General features: G+C 39.9%; 1 protein-coding gene across 1 annotated transcript in view; it reads left to right on the top strand.

The window, feature by feature from the left end:
• The window catches only part of ASPH (aspartate beta-hydroxylase), a 167,356-nt gene that overhangs the window by 47,837 nt on the left and 98,263 nt on the right, over positions 1-21,256 (top strand). The window contains exons 6-16 of the mRNA XM_019543207.1: positions 584-745; positions 1,108-1,185; positions 5,297-5,353; positions 9,119-9,163; positions 10,404-10,439; positions 12,413-12,475; positions 13,681-13,722; positions 16,111-16,155; positions 16,258-16,299; positions 17,168-17,218; positions 18,938-18,982. Coding sequence (XP_019398752.1) covers positions 584-745; positions 1,108-1,185; positions 5,297-5,353; positions 9,119-9,163; positions 10,404-10,439; positions 12,413-12,475; positions 13,681-13,722; positions 16,111-16,155; positions 16,258-16,299; positions 17,168-17,218; positions 18,938-18,982 — 666 coding nt within the window. The remainder of the gene's footprint in view (positions 1-583; positions 746-1,107; positions 1,186-5,296; positions 5,354-9,118; positions 9,164-10,403; positions 10,440-12,412; positions 12,476-13,680; positions 13,723-16,110; positions 16,156-16,257; positions 16,300-17,167; positions 17,219-18,937; positions 18,983-21,256) is intronic.

The following is a 21,256-nucleotide window of genomic DNA, read 5'->3' as shown; positions in this document are numbered from 1 at the left end:
TTAAGAGGAGGTTAGATGAACACCTTGCTGGGGTCGTTTGACCCCAGTACTCTTTCCTGCCATGGCAGGGGGTTGGACTAGATGATCTACTCAGGTCTCTTCCAACCCTAGAAACTATGAAACTGAACAGCTCTCTTCCCCCTGGGAGTGCATTGGAGCCCTTTGCTTTGGTGCGGTCTCACAGCTGGGAGTGCTAGTCCGCTAATGGTGCTCCCAGTCTGGGCACTCTGGGCACCCAACTTGCTGTTTGCCAGTGCAGGGAGAGCCCGGGCTCATCTTGCATCCAGAATGGGGTGCAGTTGGGATGGAATCCTCAAATCAGTGGCCTAAGAGTCCAATGTGCTACATCTTTACATTTAGTAATGCTGGTAGAATGGGGAAACAGGGATTATGTTGTCTGTTGCTGAATTTTTCTTCTAGAGGCTTAAGGCATTTTAGAATTACACTGTAATAATGGCACTTTGCAAAGGGGGTGGTGTGCCTGAGAATTATTTGTGATGTGTATTGAATGTTGACTGTTTCCTGGTGATTCAGTTCACCCATATAGCTTACATGTTCTGTAATAGTATTTATTATTAATCAGGAGAGAGAAAGGAAGATGTAGATGAAGGAGTAAATGATCAGCAGGAGGAGAAGGTTGAAATATATGAGGAAGCTTTTGAAATTCCTGCAACAGATGACATACATGGAGAATTAGAGGATGAACTGCTAGAAGTAATTGAAACAACGGAACCAATTCAGGAAGGTATCTGTACCACTAGCACAAATAATAGCTAAACAAAAATAGTTGATCCTAGAAGTAAATACATAGCCTAAATTTTGATTCATTCTTTATATTTAGCAAATATTACAATTTTGCAAACACTACTGAGCAGTCAAATTTTATAAAACAATAGCATTTTAACACATTTTAGATCTACAATGTTAGCTAGTATCTTGTTTTGAAAATATACCTTATGTGAGTTATTTTTATTGCCATAAGCTTTCTTCTTTCTAATTTAGACCTTGTTATTCCTTCTTAAACGTGTTTGTTCATCCAAGATCTGTTGGGAAATTCTACTCCTTTGTTGTATATTTTTAATTTAAAAAATAATTTTTGCTTCTCAGACAATCAAGCGGATGAACCTGATGAAAATCAAGCAGACGAGCCTGAAGTACAAGAGCCTGAAACAGTTGAGATTCCTGGTATGACTAGTTATTCTTAATGGTGGAATACTGCTTTTGTTGCTTAATGCTAGATAAAACCATAGAAGCCAAAGAGCAATAATTAAGTCAGAGTTGATTTAATATTCGTAATAGTATCTTTAGGAACCTCACAACCATCCTGTGAAAAGAAAGTTGCTTTACAGATACTCACAGTTTCTAGAATTATTTGTGGGACTGTCATATCATAATATCTCATCAGCATGATTATGTTCTAATGCAGTTATCCCAGTGTTAGGATTAATCTTGACATTGATGTAAAATCGTGATGATGTGATAAATCACAAAAGTGGCAGCTTTACTTTTTAGTTTCTGAAGGTAAAGTTATTATAAGGTAATACACTGAATACAAACAAACAAGTGCAAAAATATGTAGTACTGAATTTAAGAATGATAATAAAGAAAGCAGAACAGTGAGTGTTCATTTACCATCTTATTTCATAAAACAGATGTGCATGGCATCTTAACTATTTATGTAATAGTGCCTAAATTCTAGTCAAGTTCAGGCCCCATTTTAACAGGTGATTGACAAATATTAGGTCTGAAAGACACCACTAGCCCTAAATAGCTTCTGATCTAATGTACTAATATGTGGCAAAAAGCTGTGGATAAAGCATCCAGAGATAGTGGAGAATCAAAAAAACAAAACAAAACAGTAAGCATGCATTAATGAACGTCAGACTAGATTCCTTGAAGATCTTTCCATGTATCAAGGTTAGGATCACTGGCCTGTAATTCCCTGGATCTTCCTTTTCCCTTAAAGATGGGCACTATCATCCTTTTCTGCATCATCCATAACTTAAGTTGCTTTCTGCATTCTGTAAAGGGCTTATGGTTTCTTTCATCTTCCTCTTACTTTTGACATACTTGTAGAATCCCTTTTATATACATTACCATCTTTATCTCAAATCATGCCTTGGCCGTTATCATTTCTTCCCTGTATGCCTCTCTGATGTTTTTATACTCTTAGTTAGTATTGTGACCAAGTTCCACTTTTTCTAGGATCCCTTTTTGCATTTCAGTTAATTGAAGAGAGAGCTATTTAGGCAGGCTAGTTTCCTGTTGCATTTCCTGTTTTTCTGTCACATCAGGATAGTTAGCTCTTGCACCCTCAATCTGTAAAGCTCAACCTGCTCTCCTGAACTCCTGTTCTCCCCAAGACTTGCCTCCCAGGAGACCATACCCACTGCTACCCTGAGTTAAGTCTGCTTTTCTGTCTTTATTCTGCTACCCTACAAAAAGTGGAAACTTCTTTCCTCCCCTTAGGATTTTAAAGTTTGTCATTTTGTGGTCACTGTCACCCAGGTTACCTTTAATCTTCACTTTCTCAACTAACTCTTTCCTGTTTGTGAGCATTAAGTCAATAGCTTTCCTCCTAGTTAGATTCTATACCATCTGTATCAAAAAGTTATCTTCAGCACACTCCAGAAATTTGTGGGGCTGCTTGTGCATTATTGTGTTTCCCACCCAGCAAATGTCCTACTAATTAAAATTCCCCATTAAAACCAGGTCTTGTGATTTGGAAACTCCTGTTATTCGTTCAAAGAAGGCCTTATCCACCTCCTTCTCCTGGTTTGTGACATATAGCAGACAATGAAATATCCCCTCCTATTGCTCTGCCCTCTGACTTTTAGATAGAGGCTTTCAGCAGGCCTATCTTGCACTTTGTACTGTACCTCATATCATGTGTACATCTCTTTTTACATACAGGACAACACCTTTTCCTTTTTTCCGCTGCCTGTCTTTCCTGAGCAAGCTGTACCCATCCATGACAGTAATCCAGTCATATGATGATCTACCATGTCTCCATAATTACATTATGATTCTTTGATTGCGCTAGGACTTCTAGTTCTTCCTGTTTATTCCCCACATTTCTTGCATTAGTGTATGCACATTTTGGGTATTTAACTGATTGTCCTATCTTCTCCCTAAGAACATTGCTAAGGCTTCTGTTATTGTTTCCCCTTACTAAGTTTTCATCCTGGTTCCTTGGCTCTTTACTTAGGTCTGAGGTTTTGTCACATTCCCTTGGTGAACCTAGTTTAAAACCTTCCTCTCCAGGTTGGCAAGGCCTTTCACAAAGTAGGCCTGTTCCCTCTCTTTGGCAGGTGAACTCTATCTCTTCTCAGTAGTCCTTGGAATACCATCCCATGGTAGAAGCCAAACACTTGGTGGTGACCCCATCTATGCAGCCGCATGTTGGTCTCCAAGATGCATCTGCTTCTAGCTGGGCAAACAAAAATTATATATACAGTAGAACCTGGATACTTTTCCGGGTTCCTAACACCCTGTGAAGATGAAGTTGTGCAGAGCCATAGCAAACAGCTGCACATGCCTGCTGAAGTACTTGCCGAGCTACTCCTGCTATTTGCTGTGGTTATATTTTAATGAGTACCACTTCTCTGATCAGAAGGTTCAGGACTGCTAATCAGCTCCAACTGAGTGGAGTAGTAGTACCCTTTGAAGCAGCTGAGTGACTCAGCAAGCAGCTCCAACTCTTAAGTGACCCAAAAACAAATTATTTGCACTCTACTGAGGTAGATGTATTTATATGGCTTATACAAATATTGACTGATACCTGTATGTTGTAATGGCTTACTCCTGTTATCTTGCTTCATTCAAGATTAAAGTTGATAGTGATTTAGCTCATTGGCATTGCTATAAAATGGAGTGAGCAATTATTTTGGCTGGCAGGCTATTTAACAAACGTTGGCAAGCTGTCAAGGGCCACACACACACAATCTTTCAGAAGGTGTCATTCTAATAAAATATAGATATAAAACAAATTGTATTCTACAGATCAAACATCTGCTGTAACATATTTTAACTTCAATTATTGTCACTTCAAATATTTTGTCCTGATTTTTTTTTTGAGTAGTGTATATAGAAGCGATTACATAATAGGTCAAAATAATAAATTATTACTCTTGTATATTCTGCAGCAGGCTGCTCACACTCTGGGTCCCTGGGTCCCCGGGCCAGGGGTAAGGGGGAGAGAGGGATGGGGGCAAAGGGGCATGTGTAGCAGAGCTTGCCAAGTCAGTGCAGCGCAGTGAAGGTATGGGTACGGTCTGCGTCTCCCCCCTCCCCCCCGCATCCAGTCCATGGCTGCCTTCACAGTGTGGAGCCACTCTACTCACTCCTACCAGCACCCACCCCATGCCCACAGATGTTACTGCCTTGGCCCTCGCTCCGATTCCAGCCAGCGTGCACAACTTTCTGGTAGGACTGCTGCTACCGCAGCTGCCCAGATACTGCTCAGCTCCCTCTGCCTCCAGTGGTGGCTCTTCCTCTTGCCCCTGCTATGCTGCTCTGGGCAGCAGGTAGCATGGGGAAGTGGCAGTGGCTGTGGGGGCATGTGATGGGCACCACATACCCAGCCATGCTGGGGGGAAACTGTAGGTAGGTGGCTTCTGCCCCATATCAGGGCTCCAGCTCCCAGCTGCCTTCTATCCACTCCGCCTACCCAGTGCAGTGAGCAGCCACCTGCAGTTGGCTGAGTGGGTGGAAGACAGCTGTGTACATTGGCTGGGGTGGTGCCATTAGCAGGGTGTGTGCAGGCAGGAGTGTGACACTTGGATTAACTGTCTCAAGTTGTCACGGTTTAATATTACGTTTTCTTGAACTTGTTTTCCTGTACTTCAGCAACAAGTGCTAGAAAAGAAAACAATGAAGAAATAATTTTTCTATACTGTTTCATTTCTGTGGTTGTCTACAAGTATTTACTGACTAATGCTAGTAAAAGTTGGAGGAAGAGGAAGTACAGTGACTAATGAATGGCAGTATCTTTGTCTGCATCTTTTTATGTGGGGTAACCAGAAGTTTGGTATCCACTGACTATCAAATATTCTTTCTGAATATTATTTTTTCTTCTTGTGATTGTTCTTACCTTGAATACTATATTTGAAATTTAGGCCCTAATAATTCAGTCTTTGTAGGTCTGTGAGTCCAACCAGTTTTTCTTCTCCATGTGGAGAGACTGAAGGCTGCCTGCATGCAACACTTGAGGACAAAAAGATAATTACACATTAACATATCAGAACAGTAAAAAAAAAAAAAAAAAAAAATCATCACCTGTTTTTTGAATTTACAGTTTCATATGAACATGACATGGATCTGGAAAAGGCAACAAATGAGCCTGAAGTTTCAGGTTGGTACCCTATTTTTTAAAAGTATTAAAAGATTTTTATGCAATTTTTTTATACCCTGCTATTCTTCTGTTTTTAAATAGTTTGGTATATTTAAACAGCTTTTCATGTTTGTTGTAATATTAGATACGAGTATTATGCCAATTTGGGTTGCCTTTCATTTCCAAAAAAAGTCACTGTTTTACCAGAACAAAATAGGTTAGACTTCCATGGGTGAAATTCTGTTTGTGAAATCATTTACTTTGGAGGTAAAGAAAGGGGATGAGTGGGTGTCAGGATTTTATTATATCCAATGATGGTTCTTTTTCAGGTTTTAACCTGTAGAAAACACTTGTTTCCTGTGCTTACTTGTGACTCTCAAGAGTCTCAAGTACTTGTGACTCAAATAACCAATTAATGGAGCTTAAGACTGAAAAGAACCACTGTTAAAACCCCTTCATAATGCAAACCTTAGTAGTTCACCTGTAATTTGTGCATTAAACTAAATAACTAAAGCAGTATCTTTAAGACACCTCCAATCATGATTTTAATTTTTTGTAAGAAAGTCTGCTGAATCCCCCAGTAAGGTTGTTCTAATAACCAATTCCCAAAACTGTTAAATTTTCACTGTTTACTGTTTGAATTTGTCTAGCTTCAAATTGCAGTCAGTGGATCTTTTTCTTACTGCTTGTTTTATATAAAAAAATTGTACCAATGAAAATCTTCTCATTATGTAGCTTATGAATGAGTTAGCATTATGATTTAGTTAGCTCTTAATCTTCCTTTGGACCTAAATCAGGGGTGGGTAATTATTTCAGGCAGAGGGCTGCTTACTGAGTTTTGGTTACATGACAGGCAGCCAGGGGCAGATAAAAATTAATTTTCTAAAATTTTTAGGGGCCCCGCAGGCCAGATAGGATGGCCTGGCAGGTTGCATCTGGCCCTGGGGCTGCATTTTGCCCACCCCGACCTGAATAGATTGAACTACTTTACTCTCTCACTCTAACACAGGTTTTTCAAACCTTGAAACATTCTTATATCATCCCCAAATCATCCTGTCTTTAAACTTTCTTTTTAATGTATGAAAACCATGATCTCATGGTAATTAAGTACAAATATATGGACATAATGACATTTCTTTATCCAATCAAGGATTGAATGCTGGGAGTTCATGTTGAACTGGTCATCTGTGGCACCTTCCTCCCTGCCTTGCCTAACTCGATAATCTATAGTAGATTTTCCATACAGCTTCTTTTCTTTGAGTTTGACCTACATTCTTTATTCCTAGATGTGTGACATTGCACTTCAGTATAGTAAAAGCTACTTGTTTGGCAGTATCCAGTTACTAGACCAGGAGTAGCCAACCTGTGGCATGTGTGCCACGAGCGGCACAGGGAACTTCTGTGTGTGGTGTACAGCAAGGAAGGGAAGGCAGTAGAATGACAGGTGCATCAAGGAGCAGAAAGCAGAGAAGCAGATTAGGCAGAGAAAGGGGATAGAAGTGGCACTTAGGTTGAGCATAGAAATGTTACCACTTTTTCTCAGACATAACACATACTCTTTCCTCTCCAAAATCAAGTGTTTTAAGCAGCAAAACTGTTTTCTTTGCCAAAAAAGGAGATGCTGTGCATGCCACGCAGCTGCCAAGATGGCTGCCACTTGCATGGCTTGGCAAACTAAATAGGTAGAGTCTTGTGTTAACCCTCTCAGCCATAAATATTGAGGTGCAGACAGAGCAGTTCCCCATTGCAATTCAGCACTTTGCAGGCAGCGCTATGAGTTGCAATGATCCCCTGGACCCAGCAGAAGTTTGCTGATGGGTCCGGGAGTTGGGGATTCTGGATGCTTACAGCTGTGAACCTACATTCTAGCATGGTTGTGTGTGCCCTTGTTGCCAAGAAGGCTAACAGCATACTGTGCTGCTTTAGTAGGAGCATTGGCAGCAGACTGAGGGAAATAATTATTTTTCTCCTGTGTTCGGCACTGGTAAGGACGCCCCTGGAAGTACTGTGTTTAATGTTAGGCCCCCCACTACAGAAAGGATGTGGACAAGTTGGAAAGAGTCCAACAGAGGATAATGAAAATGTTTTGGGGCTGAGACATAAGACTTCTGAAGGCAGGCTGAGAGAATTGGGCTTAGGCTGCAGAAGAGAAGACTGAGAGGGGATTTGATGGCAGCCTTTAACTACCTGAAAGGTGGTGGTTCCCAAGAGGATGGAGCTAGATTGTTCTCAGTGGTGGCAGGTGACGGAACAAGGAGCAATGGTCTCAAGTTGCAGCAAGGGAAGTTTTGGCTGAATATTAGCAAAAACTTTCTTACTAGGAGGGTGGTGAAGCACTGGAACTGGTAACCTAGAGAGGTGGTGGAATCTCCCTCCTTGGAGGTTTTTTAAGGCCCAGCTTGACAGAGCCCTGGCTGGAAAAATCTGGTTGGGGAGTTGGACCAGAGGTTCTTCCGGCCTTAGTTTTCTATGATTCTAAGACTTGCTAAAAAGGTTGGCCTCCCACTGTATTAGAGAATCATAATGACTTGATATAAATGACTTGTCTTCATTTCACCAGTCCAGTAGTCTGTGTTTAATTAGTAAAGATTATATTTTCTTCCATGCTATTGTAGTTAAATAATGCTGGCATTATTTATAAGAACAGTTCATGCAAGACTGTCCACTAAGTGTCCTCCTTTGAATTCCAGTTAAAAATTATATTTTTTAATGTTTAACATACCCTACAGTGTTTTTGTATTCATCAGAATGGTACTACATACAATACATAAGTCAACACACTGTTAACCAAAATTATAGGCTCATTTAAAAAACAAAAAAACCTCTTACCTTCATTATTCTAACTGTCCTTGTCTTGCAATAATTCTCACCCTGTTTCAGGCATTTCAGAAGAAAAAGAAAACATTTAGCATTATTTTAAGTTTCGCCCCCTTATAATCATCTATGGTATATGTCAAAACAATATTTTGATCAAAAGTAAAAATTGTGTGTGTATTCTCCTAATTTTTCAAATACTCTTTGCTTTACAGTTGCATTTAAAACTCACTGAGGATTGTGTGTGCCATTGTTGAAAATATGTACTTAATTTTACTTAAGTGACTAGCTCAACTAGCCTCAGTCAGATAGGCACGTTTGTGATTTTAAGTATGTGCATAAGTAAAGGGTTGAGGACCCATGGGGGTATGTCTAGATAAGCAGGAATGTTTGTTTTCATGGGGACAAGTAGCAGCAGCACATGTTGTGCCAGTGCTGCTTGTCCCTGGGGAACGGCTGTGCCACATGGCCTCTGGTGTGCAGCAGGTTACCCTGGGTGGGTAGGGGAGACTATGGCCAGCAATTTATGTTGGCCCCAACAGCCTCACCTAGGGGCTGGGGAAGCTGCAGCGTGGAGTCTGGCTGACAGTTGGGAGTGTGGCTCTAGTGAGTCAGACCCTGATTTTAGGTGGGACAAATTGCTGCCACATGCACCACTCCACCTTTTTTCCACACAGATTTTTTGATCCTAGGATCTCCCAGGGTCAAAAAATCCTCCTGTGCTGCAAGGTAGCAGTGCAGGAAATGCCTGAATGTGCAGTGTATGGTGCTGTCAAATGGCTGTGCTCATCTGGATATGACCATGGTGTATATTCTGGATTTTTTTATAATTCAGTAGTCATTGTTAAGCAGCATATTGGATTGTTCTGATAAATATTGATATATTAGATGATGTGGTTACACCTGCGTTCCTGAGCTATTTAACACCTCATTAATCAAAGCACAGCATACTAAAAGTACTTCTTTTTTTAGATGACATCGAATCATTTGTAGAAGAGAATATTGAATATCCCCCAGGTATACTGTCTCAATTTTTTTTTCTGTTTTACACATTGGGTTTAAAAAGCTGGGTTTTGGTTATGTGTGGGACTCTTTTTTTAATACACAGTAAAAGGTTGTTACAGCTTTACATAATGTATTACACTTTATTTTGATTTTGATGGAGTAGTTTTAAACCTAAACCTGAATTAGGCAGACAAAGTTCTTTGGGTATATCTGATATCTTTTATTAGACCAAGTAAAATACGCTCCCTCTGCCTGAAGAAGGGTGTTTGTTAGGGCTGTGTGAGGCTTCGGACCATGCTTTGGATCCAGAGATGCTTCAGATGCTTCGGCATCTGAAACAACATGTCTGGATCAAAGCACTGGCTTAGTTAGGCGTTCCAAAGCGGTTCAGAGCTTCTGAGGCACTTTGGAAAAGCTTTGGAGCTGCTTTGGAGATGCTGCCATAGAGTATAATGGGGAATCAATGAAATATCAATAACTTTGTTGTTTTTTGTCTAATTTGGATGGAATTTGCAGGGGTGGTAACCTGCTGAGAGCATGAAGCCTGCCAAGTTTCAATAAGATCATTGCAGGGGTTCGGGGGGGACTGCACCCCAAATTCTTGAAAGAAAACTCATGTCACGTCTATGTGTTACAACACGGGGGGGGGAAACTGCAAGGGTGGTAGCCCCTGGTGAGGCCACAAAGCCTGCCAAGTTTCAAGAAGATGGGTGCAGGGGTTTGGGAGGAACTGCACCTCAAGCTGTGTACAAGCAAAACTCAATGACATGGGTGACACTGTGTGTGTTAAGGTGCAGCAGGGAGAAAGCTGCAGGGAGGTAGCCCTTGCTACGACAGGATCTCTGAGGTGGTTCAAAGCTTTGGAGCCAATTTGGCCGGATCGAAGCGGGAACCCAATCCATTGCTCCAGATTGGATCCCTGGCATCCGAAGCCAGATTGAATAGCTGCCTACTCACACAGGCCTAGTGTTTGTGTCCAAAAGTTTGCAGAAAAGAATTTTTCCAACTATTTTAGTTGGTCAAATAAAAGATATCAGATTGATCCAAAGAACTTTGTCTGCCTATGTCCTTAGACCAACGTGGCTACAACCAACAACCCTAAGCCTGAATTAGGCTCTCAGTAATACTTTTAAAGTATTTATGAATTTTATTTTTGAATAAATAATGTTGATATTGGATACCTTCTTGGATTTTTATTAGTTGTTTTGTTACCCCTAAAATTCTGACTTGAACATTCATTTCATTTTTACAGAAGACATGGTACAGGAAGACTACAGTGAAGAACATGGTATAACAGCCATCATCTTTATTGAAAATATTGGTCATAATAAAGAATACGTTTTCTGTCATGTTAATACTTCACTGTTTTTTATAAGCCCACTTTCCCTCTCAAAAGGTTTCTTTTGAAAATGTAATTTTAATGGCTTTGCTCAATTAAAATACATTAGAGCTTTGCAATTACTTACATATTTGTTACAAGGAAATTACAAAAAAAAGGGCACTAACATAATTTTCAAGAGTAAATCTAACTTAAATTGTGCTATTATTCAAATTGCTGTTTCTTTATTTAAAAATAAAGACTTACATTTAGGGAGGGGGCTTGGGTGTTGCATCTAACCTTCAGGCACTTAGGCTGCTTGCAAATGTGAAAAAACAAACATACTGCACTTAACTTTAAATTTGGTGTGCTCCTGTGCCAAGCCCAGCTCAAGTTCAGAAATTAATGCATTACTTCAACCTGACTCTGCAGCATCTATATAGATCAGGTACTTTAGTAGGATTTTTTTGGAGCTTTTATCTAGTAGCCAAAAAGCCCTGCTGAAGTGCCTGATCTATACAGACACTGCAGAGCTGGATCTAAGTAATGTGCTGCTGTTTTCAGTAAAGCAGTGTCTCTCTTCCACCCTCTCCGCCCTGCTCCCCCCAATGTCTGCAAGCAGCCTTGATTTATAGAATTGAATTCACAAAACCAAAGAGCTGAAGGGGGAATTAGACACCTCCAAATAGTTTTTATGGTAACCAGCCTGCTGAGTCATGGGAGATGCCCAAGATAGCCAATAAGAAAAGCCTTAAATATGTCTAAAATGCTACTAATATCTAGCCTTTTAAATACCCGGTTTTCAGTACTAAGTTAGGCATTTATGGGGTGCTAGGAATCATAGAGCTGAACGCTTTCCAGCAGTTAGGTACTTTAAATCATCCCCTGGATGTAGAAAACTAATTTACTCTTCTGAAACTTGGCTGTAGAAGAAGGTTGAGATGATCTTTAATTTATTTTATAATAGCTTAGTGATTAGAACAAGCAACAAGGATTACTGGATTACTCTCAGCTTGAAGAGTGGATGACTGGGTTCAAATCCTCATATTTCACCTCCCTTGAGACTGCCTTTAATACTGGACTAATGGCTAAGCTGAAAGGGTAGCCCTCTTTCCTTCCCTGTCTCCCTCTCATGCTTTTTACTCCTATGGCTATTAGGCTGTTGTGTAGCAAAATGCAAGATTTGAGCCAGCCAGCAGGCAAGGGAACCTAACTCAGTAGCCAGTGATTCAGGCTATCACTGTGGGGAAAGGGAGGCTGAGTTCAAGTCCTTGCTCCTGACACTATTTATGTATTTTATCCAATCACTTTTTAATGCAAAATGCATAAGCAGACCCAAAACTTCTTTCCTTTTTTCATATGTGTCCTTATCTCATGTTCATTCTTATTCTCTTTTTCTGGTCCTGTGAATCTTGCATTTGTTTCTGCACAGTGATAGAGCTTCAACAGAGGCCAGAGAAAGCTGCTTGTTCCTTCATCCTAGTCTCTAGCCTGGTGCCTACAACACTCTCTTGGGAGGTAGGGCATGTGGATTTGAAGCTCCTTTGACTGAGGAAATCCTATACACTGTATTATGTATAAGGTAGACAGTGGTAGGTCTTTCTCCATCTGAGCTGTTTTTCGTGAGAGTGGCTATTGCTCCTGTGTTTTATGCTCAACTCTGCTCCTTACTGAACCCTCTTATTTTAATGCTTCTTGGGTGCAAAAGCATCCCTGTGGAATTTCCACTGACTCTTATAAGGGCTTTATTTGTGCAGAATTGCTACATGGTCAATACCCAGAACTGTACTGAAGAATACATTTGAACAGTATTATACTGACTGCCAGAGGAATGAACTAAATGAATTTAGAGTGGGTTTCCACCTGTAACATTATACATTTATGATACTTTGGGCAAATCAAGCCTCCAACTGTTTTGAATACTATTTTTCCATCTTTTTTAGAACCAAAACATGAAGAAGAGACTGAGATCCAGGATCCAGGTACAGATGATATTGATACAACAGGTACATGTTGAAAGATACCTCAATTTAGACAAATGTTTAAAAAAGTTAAGACTGTGAGTAAATTGTAATTTAATTGAGATGTAGTTAATACTAATAATTTAACATTAGGTTATTCTTAGGTAAGGCACTGCAAATGATCATAATGCCAGTTTATCATCTTAGTTATATTATGGAGTATTCAAAAGTTTGATCATGCTCTTACTATATATAAAATAGCATTCATTTTTTAAATGTGTGTTAAGATGGTTTTGGTAGGTGGGGCTCCTTGAGGCAGTTAATGCACTAATTTAGTATGTCCTCTTTTCACCCCCGGGTTGTGTGTTGACCTCTGCTTCAAATTGAGTGTATATTGTCAGCAGTTAAGCAAGGAGCATCCTGCAGAAGATGCATTCATATTTTAGAAACCACCAAATTGACTACTTTGACTTGTTGCTCTTTTTAGATGTTATGTTGTTCTGGAATATCACCTAATTAAATAACAGTCTGCAGATGAAAATATACAATTGAAAGGCTGTTTGTTTTCGTTTTACTTAACATTATAAAATATATAAAATAACGAACCAAGATATACCATTAGATTGAGGAACTGGCTGTCTTTCATGCCATAAAGTTAGCAAGATTCAGGAAGCAATTGGACTTATATCTGGATAACAAGACTATCTAAGAATTCTAATAGTTAATGGTAACAAATATTAGAACAGATTTTAAGCTTCATATTTTTGTATTTAAACCGGTCTGTAACTGTAAAGAGACTGAAACAATCTGAAGTTGTGGTCAGGGCATCCCACACTTATCAAAAATAACCTTCCTTTTCTCTTCGTTTAACCCCTTGGCTCTAACCACTGATAAGAATGGGATATTGAATTTGATGGATTGTTGATATGATTTCATCTGGCAATTCCTATCCTCACATTAAAATACTTTGTAAGAAACCCTATAGACATAAATGAGGAGAAAAAAAGTGGTTGGAGCTATGACAAGTCAGGTACAAAGGAAAGAGAAAGTAAACAGAAGAAAGTAAAGAGGAAGCTAAACTTGTTTTCTAGGTTATTAAGTCTAATTCTGTGTTTTATTTATTGTCCGGTTTAAACACTCCCCCCCCCCCCCGAAAAAAAACAAAACCAACTAAAACCCTGTTCTTCAAATGTTTTTCATATTGTCACTCTTTAACAAATAATTGAAAGATAAACTTTTTACCCCTTTAGAGTATGCAGAATCAGAGACTGCAGAAAAGGAAGAAATTACAGGTAACTTACTTCAGCATATTGACTTTCCTCAATTGCTTTACTGTGTACTGCATTAAAAAAATAAATGCTTTTTAAGTAAGTTCTTCAGTGAGGCTAGGAGTAGAGAAGAGGACAGTCTGCTCCTTCTCTTCCTTTAAATCTCTCTTTTTCTCTCCCCCCCCCTTTGAGATTTTTTTTTTTTTTTTAGGCCAACCTGGAATGGAATAGATTAAAAAAGAGGTGAACTGCTGTTTGTGTGTCCAAATGTGTGCAATAATTAACAAGATTCCACTCTATTTACAAACTCATTTATGCCAGGAAGATTATAACTAAAGCATCTTGATCCTACTATCCTACTTCTGCTAGAGTTTTTCAGTTACCTTAAAATGTCAATCTGAGAAACTATGAGGGTATGTTTCACAAATAATATTTACTTGAATACAAGCTAAATCCCTCTCTGCCCCAATCATCATGCAGGGAAAAGCCATATCAGGCAACTTAACATTAGGATAGGTTAATGTAGCCCACCTGAATAAAATATATGTTAGTGCCCACTTTGCACAGTCCCCCCTTCCCTGCCTCCCACCCCAACACCAACTCTTTTTCTAGTCATGGTAAGCCATGAATACATTTTGACACTACCTCTTCACTCCTATAGCTGAGCTGCACCTTTCTTTCCCATTTCCAGTGAGTCTTGTGTATTTACCAGCTTTAAGTACCTGGCAAATGGAGCCCCAAACAGTTCACCCAGAATCCCTCTGTTGCCCCCTTCCTCAGTCCACTCTCCATGAGGTGGAGCCAGGCCAGGTTGTCTTGCCCCTCATCTGCGTATACATTTATGGAGGATCCCAGGACTCATGACAAGAACATGAGTAGCATTTAGTTTATTCTCTCTCCAGCATCTGCTACTTGCCTGGGGATTGCATAGATCTGTGCCTACAGCAGAGTCTGCATTGCAAGCAGTGGCCTGCAGCAGCAAAAGGTTGCCAATCCCTGTTATAGTGTGCTCTAGGTACTGTTGCTTATGGATGCATGTAAAAATTTGAAGTTGGAAATTTTGGAGATTCTTTGACTTAAGTTGCCTGCAAATGAATGGACAGGATTCAGTGGCTCAAAAGAAGCCCTCCAGTTGTATGTTCCTAAAAAGATATATACTTTTAGATGGAACATTCTTTTTCATCATAAAAGATATACTTTTAGACTCTTCATATTTTACGAACAGTTCTCTTAACCTTTAACTTTGATAATGGCCCATACTTGTATCTCTAAAAATAAACTTCTGTACCTGCTTTTATACATCGAACAGGAGTGGCTGATGTGGAAGATGAAAGTAAGTAGTCAGCTGTGGGTATCTCTAAAAGGAAGGTTAAAAACTTTTTTTACCAAATTACTTTATTTCCACAGTATAACAATATCTATTTGTTTAAAATATACCTGCTTAAAATAACTTAATCTGTTGCATGTTGTAGTTTAAAGTGAATTCTAGGGGGGAAAGTTTGAAAACAAAAAAATTCTTCCAGTTATACCAAAGTAGCAAATGTTTATTCTTAACATTTTAATGCTTGCAGTAAAATTGTTAATAGTTTATAGATCCCAGATCTCTGGAGTAGAATATGAAATGTACTGTTGTTCAAACTTACCTCTGTTCTGTCTGTTCATTAACCCTTTTATGCTTCATTCGCATCAGTATTTTAGGATTTGACTCAATTAAATATCTTTAAGTCTCTGAGTTTTAGGCCCCTGTGCAGAAAGTATCAGCTCTGGAGCTTCCTGCACACCATGCCACACATTAACTGTTTATATTGAGCTTTAATTTGAACGTGGAACATCTTTGGAGGTGGTTGGCTATCTTATTGTGCCATAAATTGATCAAACATGTGGCATGTTACAATTTATCATGCAATTAACACATTAGTTATGTGGTAAATATAATATCTGCTCTAGCCCTTAGTTTCTGCTCGTGCCATAAGACCTGTTTGCAAGTAGTAGTTGCACATCTTTAAATTTGAGGCATATACTAAAACAAGAGAATTGAAAACTGATAGTTGTAAATCAACATAAATATCCAGCGTCAACAGAAGATGCTTCCTGTTAAACATCCATTGCATTTGATGTCTTTGTTAAAACTAGTTTCCATTCATTAATTCAAGTCTTAGATTTTCTTTCTTCAAAACATATTTTGCCTAGTTCAGGGCCGTCCAGCTTCTAAGCGGCTGGGGGCCACATCGCCCACTGGCTGCACCAGTGGGGGTTGTAGCGCTGCAGATGCTCTGGCCTGCATCCTCAGCTCCCTGTCAGTGGGTTCCCCTGTTGTGCTGTGCTGCGCTGCACTGTACTGCACTATAAGGAGCAACTTAGGTTCCTCTAGTACTGTCATTTGTAGTCATTGCTATAAATTTTGTATCTTAGCTACAGGAGCCTATCCAGAGCCAGTAAATGAAGAGACAGAGCCAGGTATGTTTTTGGAACTGTATCTTTAAAGCATGTAAATATACCTGTTTGGAGTATTTAACACTGAAGCTGTTTAATTATATTGTTGTGAACCTTGCATTGTAGGTGAAATTCCTGAAGAAGTGGAAATAAATGAGAAGCCATTAGGTATGAGCATTTACTTTTTTTTTTTTTTAATCGGTTTTGCAAAGGACCGTGTTTAATTTTTTGTGCAGCATGTACAACAATATTTGATACTTTAATTCTTCAAAGACAGATGATTGTTTCTTTACCTATGCAAAAATACATACATATCTCATTCTGAAGACTGTTTGAAAAGACTAAGTTAAAAAAAATCCATTTGTATCTTTGGCTTTAATGTCACCAGGAACCATTGCAATTTAAGAAAGTTTTGAATCAAACATAAATCAAAGCAGTGTTCCAAAAAGTGCAAGTTAATGTCTATCAGTTCATAACAAAAAACACCTTTCAAGCCTTACTGGGTGTGGCTCTACAATAATAGATAATACTATGCTGTGATGGTACTGCGTGACAGTTCCCTGAACCAGTAATAGTATAGCTGCCTTGCTGTGGTGCAATGCATACACCCATCACTTTTGCATTAAAGTAGCTATACCACTTCAGTTTTAGGTGATGGTATGTGTGGAGGAAGTGTAGGATGTTTATAACCACTTCTTGGTTCAGGCAATACTTCAGAAGAACTGAATGACAATATTGTCTGAGGATTTGTTTCTATATGAATCAAAACATTTGTTCTGAATATTCTTGTTTTAATCTAGCTATTTATGCTGTTGATATTTTACTGTGAAATATTTTTGCTTCTTTAATATGTGATTAATTCTGTAATGGAAATACATTAAATTTGCATGTAGTAATTTGTTGCACTTGGCTAGTGTTTTATTGACCAGTTTGTTTGTCTATATTTAACTCTTGCGTATTTTCTGATCCTGAATATTGGGAGAGGAACAAATTCAAACACATACTGAATATAACTTTTTAAATTTCTTTCAAACAGAAGAAGTAAAACATGCAGAAGACCAAGTTGTTGCTGAACCTCATGAAACAGGTTTGTATAGTGTCTTTTTGCTCTGAAACTCTGCTCCTATTTTTTAAATAATGTGAAATTTACATAATATGACAATTAGACCCCTGGCAGATATTCATGTAACTGTGCCATGGGACCTGGAATGATTTTGGGATTGGGGATCAGATGTCAATTGTGCCCTCTTTGGCAGTGCAGGGCAAGCCTGAGATTGCAATCATAATTATGATCCCAGGCTCCCCATGCACCAGGAAGTTTAAAGCTGGGTGTTGACAGCTCTGATAGTAGATTGTGAACTGGGGTGAGACACTGCACCAAGGTCTGGAAGTGGGGCTGGTTTCAGACCCCTGCTGTGGTCTCCAGCCTGAACTGACAGTTAGCTAATTGCTAAGCTGGTGGGGAACTCATTGGGGCTGGTTCCAGACCCCCAGTGTGGTCTCTGGCCCAAACCACCTATCAGGCAGTTGTTGGCTTGGCCACACATTCAGTTTAAGGTGCCATACAAACCGTCCATAACATTGTTCTATAGTTATACATGGAGCAATTTTATGGCTGGTTGGCCATTTTATGGCACCTAAAATATACAAGTACAAGTGTAACAACCTTGCTATTTATGCTGCACTTAACACGTTAACCACAGCATAAATGTAACATGCGCTTCCTTTTCCAGTAAAGTGCTGTGTTGTTTGTTTGTTTGTGGGGCTGGTTACCCCACATCTGTCAGCACCTTTGAGACTATTTTGTGTGTTGTCATTTTAACAAGATGCATGATATACAGTCTTAGGCAGAATGGTAAGTACATACTGTACAATTTTTTGTTTCAGTGGAGAATAGTGTAAAGCACTTGAGATGCTCATGGGTAATATGGGCAGTTTTTTAAATAGGGAAAATGGATTTGCCAAAATCCTTAAAAGCACCATTTACACTGGATTAGTTAAGCTAGATCAGGGTGCTAGCTCAGGGGTGCTCAGCCCTTGCCCCACAAGTCAAATCTAGTCTACTGAACCCTGGTATCCAGCCTGCAAGGATCCCCAGGGGTCAGATTGGGGCTGGGCTGCTCCCCCTTCCCTGCCCCCATGCCACTGTGCACATCCAGATTGGGATCAGGCTGCTCTACACCTATCCCTGCACTTGTCCACCCCATTCTTCCCCAACTGCTGTTGCTGGATTGGAGCCACCCAGCTCCACCCCTGCCCCACCCACTGCAGCTGGATCACATGACCCCTGCCCCAGTTGCATGTCCAGATCAGGGCCAGGCTCCCTCCGCACCCCCCATGGCCAATTGAGCCAGGCTGTACCCCTCCTCCCCCTCCTCCTTCTATGGAAGGGTTGGATCCCAGATACACCTGCCCTGCTTGCTGGATCAAACCCACTGGCACTGCCTATCTGGCCCACAGGGTGAAAAATTTGGACACCACTGTGCTAGCTAATTCATAAGTAAGTAGTGTACTTGGCTGTTAACACCTTATTGTGGATTGTTACTTTCTTATTCAGAGCCTCTTAGGCTCCTGGACTTCCTACCTCATTTTGAAACTATTTTGCTTCTAAATGATTTGTGGTCTGTTTATAAACAACACTTTTTATCTTGTGAATTGTTAATGTGAGAATCAGAATCCCTCAATTAATTATATTCTAACCAGGCTTTTGGAGTCTTTTAAGTTGATTTTGAGCAACAGAAATTTTACAAAAAAAAAAAAAAAAAAGTCTTTCATTTTTAAATGTCTGCCAACTTCTGATTTACAGAAATTCCTGTTCAAGCAGAAGATAACTTACATGATGATCTAGTAGGTAAGTTAATTTTAAATGTTTTAATTTATTGAAAAAAAATAACCCTTCACAGTTAGTCGGAAAGTTTAGGTAAAAATCTTTAAAAAACACAACAAAAAAACAAAAACAGAAATTCGTACATTTGTATGGCTGGAAGGGACCTCAAAAGACCATCTAGTCGAACCTGCGATCTTGGTGTTATTAGCACCACTCTCTACCCAACTGAGCTGAAGAGCCAGTATTTGAACATTATAATTGGAAGTTGTGTTTGAAGTAATAGGCTTAATTAACAATGTCAACTACAAAATAGCACTTTAAATGCATTTTTAAAAACATTTTGGATCACAATTTTAAATGAATCATAAAAAATAAAGTGTCAAAAATGGACAAGAGGTTATTTAGCTGCTGAATTGGTGAAAGAAAAAAGGAAATACTTTGTCTCAAAATATGCCCTGATAGCTTGTTTGAATCCTTGCTGGAAATGATAGGAATAGCTACTCTATAGTAATCAAAATATGGGTCAGGTCAACTTTTATATCCAACACTTTATTTACTTCAGTTACTAGGAGTAGGTCTGGGACAGAGACCTTTTCTCCCTGATGCACTAACTGTGTGTATTTATTTTTTACATAAACTGTTTGGATATCCACAATATTTACAGTTCTCCCAGTAGTTACCCAAATGAACAGTGATAAATAATGTTTGCCAGTTCAGTGCTCAGAACTAATACTTTCTAAGCTTGGCATCTTCAAACAAGAACAAGGGTCTCTTATCTTCCTTACCTTTTAAACAGATGTTTCCCTAAATCTAACTTCAGAGTTCAACTGCATACATTTCTCATCTTTTATAGTAATTCAGACATGTTGGGTGAAAGTCTGTATTTCCTCAGGAGCAAAGCACAGAATTTGCAGCTCATGGAGATTTCAAAGATTTCATAGACATTAGGGCTGGAAGGAACCTCATGAAATTATTGGGTCTAGCCCCCTGTCCAAGGGGCAGGAAGTCAGATAGGGTCAGATCACACCAGCGAGAGAGGCATCCAAGCATTTCTTAAAGGTATCTAGAGTAGATCCTTGCACAACTTCTGTTGGGGGGGAACCCTGGAGACTCTGACGGTAAAGAAGTTGTTCCTTATGTCCAGCCTAAAACGGACTTCTGGCAGTTTCTGACCGTTAGACCTTGTCATCTCTCATGGTGCCCTGGAGAACAGATGTTTCCCAGTTCCTGATGCACACCCCTTACATAGTTATAGGGTGCCACCAAGTCACCCCTGAGCCTTTGCTTCTGCAGGATGAAGAGTCCCATGGCCCTCAGCCTCTCCTTGTAAGGCTTGCTCTTTTGGCCTTTGCTCATGAGGGTGGTTCTCTTTTGGACTCTAAAGCTTTTCTACATCCTTTCTAAAATGTGGAGCCCAGAATTGAATGCAGTGCTCCAGCTGTGGCCTCACCGAGGCCGAGTAAAGTGGGAAGATGACTTCTTGGATCTTGCTTGAGAAGCATAGATAGATGCAAGCCAGAGTTTTATTTACTTTGCCAGCTGCCACATGGCATTGGTGGCTCATATTCATCTTGTGGTAAATCATGACCCCTAAGTCTTTTTGGTCACGGTGCTAGTGCTAGTAAATGTAGCACTGTCAAGCCTATAAGTATGATGTGGGGTTTTTTTCCTAAGGTGGAGCACCTTGTATTTCTCTATGTTGAATGTCATCAGGTTTTGTCCTCCAGCCTTGCAAGCCAGTCCAGATCGGCCTGAATTGCCAGGCTTTCCTCAAGCATAACCGCATTTCCCTGTAATTTGGTGTAGTCTATGAACTTAGCCAGTCTGCTTCTGACACCTGAATCCAAATAATTTATGAATATATTAAAGAGTACCAGTCTGAGTACTGAGTCCTGGGGGACACTACTGGTCACCATGCACCATGTTAACTCGGTTTCATCAACAGTCATTCTCTAGGTCCGACCACGGAGCCAGTTCCCCAGCCATCGGACTGCAAGGTTGTCAAGGCCACAGTTCCCCAATTTTTACCATGAGGACATCATGGGAGACCAAATCAAAGGCTTTTTTGGAACCTAAATATATGACATAAGCCTCTTCTCCTTTGTCCAGGTCATGCGTCACCTGGTCATAGAAGGAAATGAGGTTGGTCAGGCAAGACCTACCTGCAACACAGCCATATCATAGAAGTAGGGTCGGAAGGGACCTTGTAGATTTTCAAGTCTGACCCCCTGCCTGGGCAGGAGAAAAAACTGGGCTCAAATGATTCCAGCCAGGTAGGCATCAAGCCTCCTCTTAAAG

Source organism: Crocodylus porosus, unplaced genomic scaffold, assembly GCF_001723895.1.
Source record: "Crocodylus porosus isolate Cpor-Errol unplaced genomic scaffold, CroPor_comp1, whole genome shotgun sequence".
NCBI lineage: Eukaryota > Metazoa > Chordata > Crocodylia > Crocodylidae > Crocodylus > Crocodylus porosus.
Note: the sequence above shows the minus strand (reverse complement) of the source record. Positions and strands in the feature narration are given on the sequence as shown.